The sequence below is a fragment of the Egretta garzetta genome, unplaced genomic scaffold (genome assembly GCF_000687185.1).
Source record: "Egretta garzetta isolate BGI_Z169 unplaced genomic scaffold, ASM68718v1 scaffold64, whole genome shotgun sequence".
Lineage (NCBI taxonomy): Eukaryota > Metazoa > Chordata > Aves > Pelecaniformes > Ardeidae > Egretta > Egretta garzetta.
The window spans coordinates 2,497,521-2,510,419 of NW_009259596.1; the positions used below are offsets into that span (position 1 = coordinate 2,497,521).

The following is a 12,899-nucleotide window of genomic DNA, read 5'->3' on the forward strand; positions in this document are numbered from 1 at the left end:
CTGAGTGACTGGCTCTAGGTGATCCTACCTGAGCAGGTGGTTGGACCAGATGACCTCCAGAGGTCTCTGCCAACCTCAACCATTCTGTGATTTAAAGCCTTGTCAGGAACAGTGATAAGAATTGGCCGGGAACTAAAAATATAACTTAAAATTATCCTGCACTATTATTTCCTGGCCTATCTCTGTTATGATTTATTATCTGCAATGTTGCAACGCCTAGGGCTGTCAGATCTAGACAAGAATTGTGCTGTATTAGTCATTAGTACCTGACAAAATGATCTAATTATATGTACATAATAACACAAGACTGAACAATATGGGAATAGGCAGCTGGGATCTTTTCCCAGATCTTTTCTCACACAGAAAATCACTAAAGGTCTTTTCTTTCTCTGCTGGTGCTCTTCCCATTTCAGCTGAGCTATCACTTTTTGTGAAAATGTTTATATTCTGGGCTTGTTCTCATGTACTGCAAAGCAATCCAGTCCGAATCATGAAAAAGCACTTACAAATGTACTAGGTCAGTTTGCTGCATCAAAGAAGGAGTTCAAAGTACTGTGATGCATTCGTCACTTTGTATAAAACAGGAAGGGAAACATGTTTTGTGGCTTTGTTTTTGGTTTGGGTTTTTTCCCAGCCTATGACATTGCTTTCCTTAGATGATTATGCAAGACTCTGCAGGAAAACCAAGGAAAAGATGCCAGTTGCAAGCGTAAGAATTCCTTCCAGCAGATCAGTGGAGTGAAAATAACCTGGCATCCTTTTCTAACAGGCGCGCTTGTATGTAGTACCAGCTTGACGGCATGTAGCAATGGCCCGTTTCAACCAAGGATGTTATCCTTAATAGGATCTAATGGTTTGTTACCAAAGTTTTAAAACTTGGGTGTTAAATCTATGTTTAGGCATGCAAAGCAAGCAGCCAGAGAGTGGGTGAGGGAACAACAGGAGCATAAATCTCTACCTTGCTAATGAGGGCTTGCTCCTGGGGAGTCCAGCCACTGCTCCATGTAAAGTGCCTTCTTCCACCTCTTGGGAAGGTGCTCTTGTACCAGACCACTGGTCAGGGGTACTCGCTGGTTTTCTGGGACCAAGGATGGAAAAACAGAAGGCTGGGGATAGAGGAGAGAAAGGCTGTTCTGTAGGAGATAAAAAGGCAAAGTAGAGACTTATGGGAAAAGCAGAAGATGAGGAAAGCAGTGGCAGATAAGAAAAGAATCATCAAACCCAGAGGATGGAAAAATGGCAAGGAAGGACAAACGACAGGGGGAAAATCCTGGGTTATATAATGCATGATATTTTTCAACATTTCAACATTTTTCAAACAATGGAAAAGGTTTTTTCTTTGCTAAGGTCTGCTGGCAGATTTGCATAGGGGTAGCTGTAGCCTTCCTGTAGATTTGGCATGCCACTACAGATTAAAAGGCAATATCCAAGGAGAACTACAAAATCTAGTATTTAGAGAAGTATGTAGTCTATACTGGTTTGGAAAGCAGGAAACCTAGTGATCCCAGCTGTGAGCTAATGGATGGGTAGGTGTGAAGAGCTCTTACTGTCTAGAGAAAGAGTTAAGTGATTAACTGATGTTAACTGGGTGAGAAAATACCACGGACAAGTGAAGCTAGGCTAATTATGATAGGATAACTTGGCTCTGACTTTACAGACAAGGAAGGAAATAATTAAAAATGGATGCAAAAATAGGGAAATATCCGGTTTCAGGACATTTCAAATTCACAGGGCTAATGTATGCATTGAACTTGCAATGCAGACAGTGATAGCAGTGATTTCACACGTGACTAAAATGGAGAAATTTGACTGGTGAATAATAGAAGATAACAACTGAGAGGATAAACCATGTCACACTATAGATGCAGCAATGAACACATAAGAGCAAACAATTTTTATGATCTTTGGATTCCAGATGATGTGTGAGCTGGACCCCACCGTGTAGTGTTTGCTCATCAGCACCAATAATAGGTGCTGTATTTCCCAGCAAAGAGACCTGAATGACAATCCCAGTGCAGAGTTGAGCTGTGCTTCATGGAGAAGGGGTAGGAGCAGGAGCAGCTTCTGGAGCAGCCAGCTGTGGTCAGTGGGTGAACCGCTGCCCCATGGGTACAAAGAGGGGTAGGGGGTGCTCGGGGTGCCTGCGGCTCTGGCAGCTCCCAGAGTACTAGTAGTCCCCAAGCCAGTGTGACTGTCAGGGAAAACAGCAGACCCTGAAAGGAAAAACTAATACTAAAAAGCCCCCACTTCTACAGATTAGGTCCCATTTTCAAAGATTCAGCATGCTTTTCCGGCTAGTTCTGATCCGCTTAACATAATTTATTTTCTTTAACATATTGATATTTAATTTTCTTTTAGTATAATAAGTAGCTTAAACCATTAAGTCATTAATAGTATCACCCTTCTAGCCTGCAGATTTATTATCACTCCTGCATCTATTCATCTAGAAAATGAAAATTAAATTCAGGGGTAGATAACTTTTCAGATATGCTGAAAACTGCAGCATTTCTGAATTCTCTTGATTAATCTGTGTGAGGCAGAAGTGTCTGCCTTTTGTTTAAATTACTTTTCCTATTGTGGCCATTAGCATACGCAGAGAGTAAAGAAGGCCTTAGCCCTACTGTGACGATGTTCTAGGCAAGTCAGACTGACCATAGCAGAACATGCTTGGAAGCTGAAATTTCAGATGAGCAGCACATTCTTTTTTATACTGTTGGTTTACGTTATTGTTTTATTAACTCATTTTTTTGTAGACATCAGAGAGCAAATAAGTGTTAAGGAAGGTCTGAATCAACTGTGTGAGGCATCTGTGTGAGAAGGAAAGCAAAAAAAGCTGAGCATCAGAACACACTTCTGGACAGTGAAGTCTATCGAAAAATCTTTCAAAGCATTTGAAATTAGACTTAATTTTTACAAGATCACAGTTTTTCATTTTTCTTTGTTTGCCCTGGGTATAAAGTTAACAAAACCAAATCAAACCAAAAGATGTCCCTTTGTCATCCTATCTGCCTCCAGGATGGCTACTGTCCTCCTAACATGTCTTCTCTCATTTTTGTTTTCAAGGACACATCACAACAATTCCCCAGAAAAAAACATACCATGGATGTTTGGGTCAAAAGGTTAGCAGTGACGGCACTGCTTACAGTGGTTGATGCTCAGCTGCCGAAGCCGGCGCAGGCCCCTCTGGTTCTGCACAAGCCTTTCATGGTTGTTTGGAATGCACCAACTGAGCAGTGCAGGCTGCGGTACAAGGTGGACCTGGATCTCAGTGTGTTTGACATTGCATCCAACACCAACGAGACTTTGAGTGGATCCAATGTGACGATCTTCTATCACACTCATTTGGGATACTATCCCTACTACTCAGATAATGGAGATCCTGTCAATGGAGGGGTGCCCCAGAATGAAAGTCTTATCAAACACCTTAATAAAGCAAAGTCTGACATTGACTATTGCATACCCATGAAGAAATTTCAGGGACTTGCAGTGATTGACTGGGAAAACTGGAGACCCCAGTGGGATAGGAACTGGGGCAATAAAAGCATTTATAGAAATAAATCTCTTGAGATGGTTAGGAGACGGCATCCTCAGTGGTCAGAGGACAAAATTAGGAAAGTGGCTAAAGAGGAGTTTGAAAATGCTGGCAAGAGTTTTATGAACAACACTATCCTTCTGGCTGAGCATATGAGACCAAATGGCTTGTGGGGTTACTATCTTTACCCAGACTGCTACAATTATGATTACAAAGAACACCCCCAAACATACACGGGGAAATGCCCAGCCATTGAGTCTTCCCGCAATGACCTCCTGCTTTGGCTGTGGAAGGAAAGCACTGCTCTCTACCCTTCTATATACCTGGATTATATACTGAAGTCAAGTCCAAATGCACTAAAGTTTGTTCACTATCGGGTTAAGGAGGCAATACGTGTTGCCTCAATTGCTAGAAAAGACTACGTCTTGCCTGTTTTTGTTTACTCCAGACCATTTTATGCCTATACTTTTCATGTTTTAACAGAGGTAAGCAGACAGACTTCTTTAGAAAAGTAGAGATTGGAAACAGCATCTTAGAACAAGTACTTTCTACAAGTTTTCCTTGTAGAAAAGCATTTACGCATTTGTTTTTCACATGTAAGAAAGACCCTCTAAAAGGAGGTCACAGTAACTTAGTCACAGTACAAATGCCTACACTTTTCAGTAGTTACTATTGCAGCGCTTTGGTCTACTTCTGTAGCATAAGGGTGTATGTTTTTAATGAGGCTAATTTAGAAAGAAAGAACAAAGAAATAATTTCCTTAAGGAATTAATTCATTCTGGTATTTTAATTCTTCAGGACAGCTTGTGAAATTAAGTTGACAAATTTTCATGAAGTTTAAAACTAATTAGTGTAATGGAAAGAGAAACTTTCACAAGAAAGGAACCTCAGGGCTTTTTTGTTTCTTTATCCAAATGCGCATTCACTCAGTATAGAAATAAACCAGTCAAAGTAAACTAGTCTGGCCTGGAGTTCCTAACTCCTGCATGATGAGCATTGGCCATCTTGCTTTTTTGAGGTAAAACACATTCGAATATCTTCATGATCCAACATTTAGTGCTAACACTGCAGAGTCCTTTTAGTAAAGAAACCAAGTTTTTGAGTCATGCAATGTTCCTTCAACCAGTGATCAACTGCAATAAATATATAGTGACCACAACATTGATGGTAAAGACATATGTGTGCAAATCCCAGACTTTCTGGATATGTAATGATGATCATGGTGCTGACTTTGTTTATGCACATAATAGAGAGGCACAGACGCTTACTGATTCCTCTAGTAGTTGTCCCAAGAGCCAAAAATTTTGCTTTGATTGCTATCAATTCCATGAGAGGGCTGAGGGAAGAGGGCAAGAAATATGGGCCAGCATCCAGGGACTCTTTGGAGCTGTTTTCTGTATGATGTGGAAACTGCAGGTCCTAACTGACTCAGAAATCATGGGCAAATAGGCAAGGCTGGGTCCCTCCAAAGGCAAGAGCCATTGGGGTCAATACAGGCAGCATTTCAACCAGAATGCCTTCACTGAAGAGCTGAAAACAAGCTGAAATAAATGAGCATTCTTCAAATGCAGGCTACATCTTTATAATATAAATCAGTCCCTTGACTGATATAAAAATACTACAAATGTCACTGAAAGCTAAGAAAACTAATGTGCTATTACCAGTTACACATGAGTTCAAAATCTGTGGTGGTATAAAGTTACTGGTTTACCTTAAGCTATTTTCTGAACAGTACAGTGGTAATTTGGAGTGACATTCCTCTTAAGTTATACTCTTTAAGTCACTGGCCTGTTTTTCAATGGCATGTAGCTATTTACTTTTGGATGCTTTAAAGATCACTTTACAACTCTGCAGCCAGGGAAGAACCACGCATAGCCAGAGAAATGTCTTTGGGTTATGCTCCACTATGTATTTTCTAATAAGGACAGTACCCAGTGCTGCAGGCAGCCGTGGGGACAGGGCTTGATGTATCTCCAGACTATACACATCGTCTGTGCAAACAGCTTGGGACTGCCAGGAACTTGCAGGGTTGCACTTAAGAAAACTCTAAATAAAAATGATCAGGAAAATAATGTTCTTGTTTTCCTTCATAGCCCTGAAGCCACCAAGACATTTGAAATATGGTTTTGTGTGTTCAGATCTTAGACTAGACTGGAGCTTCTCATTTGACCCATGGCATGCCCCTAAGTGATGCTCACAAACCTGCACACAAGGCATGAAACCTCCGAGCTCTAGCAACAATGTGCGCGAATGTGACAAGGAAAAGAGCCAGTGTAGTACAATGACATCCAGGCTAAATGGCCATAGAAAAATTAGGATAGCAGGTTAATAGATACTTGAGCTCTGACAGGGACTGGGCCAGGAGAACCAGTGTCCTGCTCCATCAACCTGTGCAAGAGCTGTGACGTTCTGGTTCAACGGAATTAACTGCTGGCACACTCAAGCCTTGTGTGTAAGCCCTTCTGTACACAGTATGAAAAATACAGTAAATATCAAAGTGGAAGAAAATAGAAAGAATGGTTGTGAATCAGAGTCACTGAGGGAGAGACACGAGTCTAGCAGACCTTCAGAAAGACGAAAGACCCAGGATGCTGTAGCTATGTCTGCTGTACCTATGTCTGCTGTACCTTTCACCCTGACTGCACCTGGAAATCAGGTGAGTTGTGCATAAGGTATCTGAGAAATTCATCCTGCTTTTTTTTTCTTGGAAACAGTTTATAAATTCTGAATTGGGATCCCAACCATTGTGAAAGGTTTCTGTATTTGCTAGAAATGCTATAAGCAGTTTGCCATCTGTAGGGTATTTAGAAACTATCTGTCTTGACAATTCACTATTGACTGTGTGGGAGAGGGAAGCTGCGCAGTAGCATCTGTGCTTCCTGCCTGGATGGCTGAAGTCATTAATAAAGCAGGATGACAACTAACAGATGATGAATAATGGATAAGAACTTCTGTTGTTCACCTACAGATAGTCTTCTCTGATGACCAGGTGTGCATGTGTACAGAGACCGTTCCCTGCAACCACACCAGGCTTGCACTACCATTCCTGAATACAGAAAAAGCATGTCTGAAACTAAGACTGTTCAAAATTTAAAGGAAAGATTACAGATGTACTTATGTTTCTTTCCTCAACATGTAACTAGAACTGACTGTCCTGTTCCCTCTCAAGCTCCAAAACTGAAACAGCTTAGCTCACCTCCTATTTTTTTTAGTGTCCAATGCAGTGATTTGGCTCATCAAAATACAGAGAAGCATTGATAGGAACTAGACCATCCTCCTCTCTGCCAAATCAGCTGTCTGTTCAGACATAGCCCAACATAATCTTGAGGATCTTTGGTTGTTGCACGCTGCCACCAAAAGCTTGAATGAGAAAGAGCATTAGAAGGAAAGAGGCTTCATTTACTTCTTTAGCACTTGGAGAAACACCAGATGCCTAAGTGGCAGCTGACAGATAAAGTTGTCTCTTCAGGACAGTCTTCTAACATGAATGGATGGGGATCTGATACAAAGAGTGAAATAGGGTTCTCCACCTAGACAAATGCCAAGATGGTTATATTTCAAATTATGATTAAAAGTTTTTAAACTTGCATGTTTTTTTCCATATGAGGTACTTCTTACACTCACACAGCAGAGCTGTGCCAGTGAGCCCCCGCTAATGCCAAGCTGTGCTGTGTGAGGAGCGGCTCTCAGTTCATTCTCCAAACCAGGGCTGCTGTGTCTGAGGCTGCTGGTGGAGCTCCTGTGCCTCCCTCAGGGCTGCAGGGCTGCACCTCCCTCTCTCTGCTCCAATTTGCCACTCTCAGCCATTTTGAGAGGCACTTACGTTTCCTTTTCTCAAAATACCTGAATGGGGAGTGAGTCCTTTATCTCACTAACCCCGTCCATGGCAGGGGAGGGTTGTTGTTGGTGCCTCTCTCTCTGTGCAACTGTCTGGTGGTCAAAGCACCCACCACTGGTGCAAGAGCTCTTGGCTCAGTTCTCTTCCCAGCCTCCTCAGGATGAACCCAGCACCCCGTGTTAGACACTAGGAAGGAGTTAGGGAGTCACCAGACCAAAAAGAACAAGCATATGAGAAAGAAGAAATAAAAGAGAGGGTGCAACCTCCTGTTCATAGGTTGTTCAGGGAAGAGCCCTTCTGTGCTTTTGAGGTACTGAACACGAGTCAGTCATTCAGTAAAAGACTTAACTATGCCTAGAAATGAGAGTCAGAAGCCTTATTTCCTTCCTTGTGGGCAAGTTACCTAATTATTACGTGGAATTAATCATAAGCTGTAGTCAGGTTTCCACTTGTTTCTCTTGCTCTCCTTTGAACATTCATTGAATTGATGCAAGGTGAAACAGCATCAGAAAGAGAAATGGCACCCTGCTAAATGCTGTCTGTAACCTCACGGTGAAGATAACACCCGATGCAGGGCTACCTGGAGGTGATGTACCTTTTAAGCATGGGGGAAGAGAGAAAAATTCAGCCCACATCTTTCTAAATCTTTTTCCTCTTGGGGAAGACTCTTGGCACTCAACCTTTGTTTTAAAGAATACAAAAAGAGGAAATTTAAGGTGGAAGGAGAGCATTTACATGAAATCCCATACTATTTTTTTTTGCAGTGAGCTGCTGTTTTCTGAACATTCAATACGAGTGCAGGTGCTATAAGTGTCCTTTAATCATCCCTAGGGGAATGTATCTTCCAAGCAAATGCCAGATTTTGGCCTTAGCCTGAGAAAAGTGCTGAGTTTCTCAGCATTGTTCGGGTGGTGATTCTAGGTGTGCATGAAAGTGGAAGCATAGGTGCCTGGGGAACTTCAGGTGTGAAGTTATAACTGCCATTTGGACTTCACACCCCCAGAGGACTAGGTGAACTTTAAGGGTCATGCTCTTGGATGTGATTATTTTATATCCATATGAATCAGACATGACGTGCTGAATTCCCTTTGTGGATCTGAATAGAAACAATTTCTACAAGTAACAGAAGAAAGCTGTGGAGTATGAGGGAATAAAAACTGGATTTACTGACTCCTGGTCAAGCACCCTAACTCCCAAAGCATATTACTAACAAAGTCTTTATTTTGGGTTTTGCTCAGGTCTTATCTCATCCAGAAATGCTAAATATCTCTTGATTATTATTTATTTTGGCTGTCTGAAAAGATTAGATTAATTTGTTCATGTGATCTGAACTGTGTTAGTGCTAAATCACTCAACCATTGTGTGGCTGATGTAGAATCGCAGCCCAGCCTTTGTATCTGGGTAATCTTCATAAAATGCTCATTACCAAGAGGTCAGGCTATATTTCACATTCTCTTAACATTTGGTAGTTTGATCTTTAATTCACATACCTTTTTTTTTTTTTTTTTTTTTTTTTTAAGCTTAAGAGTTGAATTTCAAATGAATAATAGTAGCACCAGAGTTCCAAACAAGTGGGACTTTTTCCTACACCTCTTATTAATTAGGAATTATCATAAGGCAAAATATCTGCATTAATTTGCCAAAGGGAGAATAAAGATTGGTACTGATAAATTAATTCCTGTAGGAAAAAAAACCCCCACCATTTCCCACATGAAAGTTACACCTGCAGCCCACATCATTATCCTTTTACAAAACTAGCGCTGGGCTATATACTTTTAAGAGTAATGACATTCTCTGAAAGACTGCTTGGATAAAAAAAGAACACAAACTTCAGGCAAGACCAATTATACTTTATATCACTCTGAACCCTAAACTGAGAGCCAGTAGGCAAGCTCTACTCTTTCAGAATTCTGCAGGTTTTCCTGCATGGTTTTGTCAAACCTTTTAGTTAAGGGTCAAAGTCACTGCTCGCTCTGACTTCTCTGTAATTGTCTTCCGTTCTTCAGAGGATTCTCCTTTTCCCAATGCATTTATTTGTGCCTTCTTTTATACCTCTCGGGCCATAAATGTTTCAGGAATGGGGACTCCTTAACTATGCCTTGGTAAATCAACAGGCCCACTTATGCAGTGAAATAGATTATTTAGTTGTAATTAACAATAATTACATGGTTCTTCAACTTTATCCTTTTGCATTTCTAAGGTGCCACCACCATATAATTTGGCTGGTCTTTTGGATTGTTTTCTCCTAAAAAGAGGTGAAAAGACTGTAGCAAAGACTATGACTAACTTTTTTAAGGAATTTGCTGTTTCTTCATCAAATTGAGAAGTATTGTAATATCTGTCATTACAAACACTGATCAGGAATCACTTTCTAATCAATTATTGCAGATAGAAACAGTTTTAAATGTAATTGATCATGCCTTGAAATTTGGGGGTGGAAGAAGATCATTCCTCCATATTTTCTAAGATTCAATTGCATTTCTCTTGACACAATATTCACATTCTCGGGGAATGGCTTTAAGGCACTTGCAGGGTACATTGCTATGTTGTTGGTAAGGCACCAAAGACTCCTGTTCTACACAGTCTGTGCTCTGGTAGAGCTGCCTTACTGCTGATTGCTAAAATACAACCGCTTAGTGGTGCAGGTCTAAAAGTGGACACAGTTAAGTCAGTATGCAAGTGTGTGCTTCTGTTTTCCCCATTTGGGACTATGTGGCACTGGGAGAGGCTGATTTTTCAAAGACAGGTCTCCTGAAATAATGTAATTTACACTGGTAGGAACAGCAGCTCTGTAACTGTATTGGCATGGCTAAAGCAGCACAAGTTAGAGACCTGCCTGAAGCCTATCAGCTGCAATTAGGCACTGTAAGGGTGATCCAATGGTGTGCGATCATACGTATCATCACTTGCCTAAAATGGTGTCTACGTAAGTAGGGTAATCATTCAAAGACTGGTAGATAAAATAGATCATTCAACCCTTACTCCACCAGTTTGGTTGGAGGACACCTTGTAGCTAAACTATAATGTTTTCATTATTTAATAGTCCCACTCGTGAATGCAACCTATGCAAACCTTTGGAGATACACAGAAGAGCTTTCTAAACTAAATAGCAATTTTATCGTGAAGAATATAGCACAGAACCGATGTCTCCTCTGGGGAAAAAAAGAAGTGATGCCCATATCCTAGTGCTTTTTTACTTTTATTTTTTTATCTTTGGTTTTCTGATGTCTGGTTTTGGCCTTCTTTTTCAGACGGATCTGGTCAATACCATTGGTGAAAGTGCGGCCTTGGGAGCAGCTGGCGTTGTTCTCTGGGGCAGTATGCAATACGCCAGCTCAAAGGTAGTTTGTATCTGTTTATTAGTATTTAGGAATCACCTCAATACCTCTTCTCTGCCACCAGACCCTCTGTAGCACCTACCTGTCTTTATCAATGTCATCAGTCAGTGACTGAGGATGATGGCTCAGTACTACCTCCAGATCTCATCAGTTCTATGCTTTCCTTAGGCTGAGAAGTCCTGTTGCTTCAGAGAACATTGCTTTGGGCCTGTCATTTGTAGCATGGCAGAATAATGAGCCCAGGTTAGAAGACAGACATGTTTTGAAGCAATAACATAAATATATGCACAGCTTGGTTTACAGTGTTCTACTTTGTAGCTATGGTAGTTTGTAAAGCTCCACAGAGAAGGAATGGAGTCTGGAGGAGGGGTATTTTCTCTGGTCACTAGTGTTGAAATGACACATGGAAAATAATGTTACCACAAGGAAAGGCCTAGCTCCTTCTCACAGGTTCTTCAGGCTTTCACAAATAATCCTTCTTGAAGTGATGGAGGAGGCAGGAGGCCGCACTGGGGTTTCACAAGAGGCACGGCAGGCTAGTTCCCACTCCTGAACCCAGGCTGGGCTTTGGTGCCCACTCTGCTTTTCATGCAGTCTGCTCTCCTCCTCCTGAAGTCTCTGGCAAAGCACCACTGACTTGGGCAGAGGAAGAGGGAAATCCGTACTGGAACTTTCTCACCTCAATTGCAGGAATTTTTGTGCTGATTTCTGAAAATGATGTGGCTCCTTGTAAACTGAAGGAGTTGGAGAGATCAGGACCAAAGCAGTGACTCAATATGTGCTTTAAAACCTGTGAGTCCCATGCACTGTTCCTTGTCAGCAGTTACCAGAAATCTCTACTTAAGGACCTAGTTAGTTAGTCTCAGATTAGCACGTAAAGTCTCTGTTTACTAGGACTCCTTCCTCGTCTAACACTCTATGTTACTACCAAGCACCCAAATAGACATTTTAGTAAAGGTTAATGTTTTGCTAATCTCATCCATGGAAGTAAACTCACTTAAACCAGCAGATTACTCCAGTATATAAATCCAACAAGACTGATCTCAACAGGTTACTTTAGCCAAGAACAGTTTTGTACTAGAATCTTCTTAGATATAAGAAATTTGGACAAAATGCTAGCTACTGAGGAATATGTCACAGTTTTTTCTTTTCTACAGGAGAGCTGTTCAACTGTGAAACGGTACATTGATGGACCATTAGGACATTACGTCATTAATGTGACCTCAGCAGCCAAACTCTGTAGCAAAGTCCTGTGTAAGAAGAATGGAAGATGTATCCGCAAAAACAGCGACTCTTCGGCTTACCTCCATTTGTCACCCGCTAATTTTAAGATCCGAGCCCGTCACTCAGAGAGAGGCCCCAGGTTCCAGGTGACCGGTGAACCCAGCCTGGAGAGTATTGAAGCCATGAGGCAGAGATTCATGTGCCAGTGTTACCAGGGCTGGACAGGAATATTTTGTGAATTGCCTGACCAAAGGCTAATGGAGCGCTGGGTTCATGCTGTGTTCAGTAGGTCAAGAAAGCAAAAGTTTTATGTCTTCCTCCTAGGAGTCATGCAGTTTTTTCTGATTTACACTGCACACTGAAGTCTTCTGAGGCAGTGCAAGGAAATAAGATATGGTGACACTAAGACTTCTGTTCCTTAGCAAGTTTTTATTACGAAGAGAAAAGGCGTTGTTGATTAAATAGTTTTATTCATTTTTCTTCATCTCTCACTCCTGGAGTTGCTTCAGACATTAAATGTTTTGAAAGCAGCCCCCTCTTTTTTACCAGCTCCTTTACTCTTAACTCACATTTTACTCATACCTTCAACCGATAAAGCCTGTGCTGTGACAGTGGAAGCTTTACCTGAGTAAAGAAGTCGAATAAACCTGTACAATGATTCATCCATATAGAAGCTTAAAAAAGACACAGAGCCTCTTTGTTTCAGGGCTGTATGATTTAACATATGGTGATGAGGAGAGTTTTCATGTGGACCAGGGATCACAAACCGTTCGCTGAAGCTCTCGCTGAAGTCAAATGGCATTTTGTGTAAGCAGCAGCGCCGTGCCCAAATCCCCATCCACTGCAACTCACTGATCACACTGCTTCTGCATAGCCAATGTGAAGAGTATGGAGTTATACAGCAGTGCACACTTAAAAAAAAATGCATATTTCAGTATTTCAAGGCCTAATTAGGTTCATGTTACTT

General features: G+C 41.3%; 1 protein-coding gene across 1 annotated transcript; it reads left to right on the forward strand.

Moving 5' to 3' along the window:
• Positions 1–3,099: 3,099 nt before the first annotated feature.
• LOC104125665 (hyaluronidase-1) lies at positions 3,100–12,294 on the forward strand. Its single transcript, XM_035893705.1, has 3 exons — positions 3,100–4,017; positions 10,622–10,711; positions 11,866–12,294. Exons 1-3 carry the CDS (start codon positions 3,100–3,102, stop codon positions 12,292–12,294), a joined length of 1,437 nt encoding a protein of 478 aa, XP_035749598.1.
• The last annotated feature ends 605 nt before the right edge of the window (positions 12,295–12,899 follow it).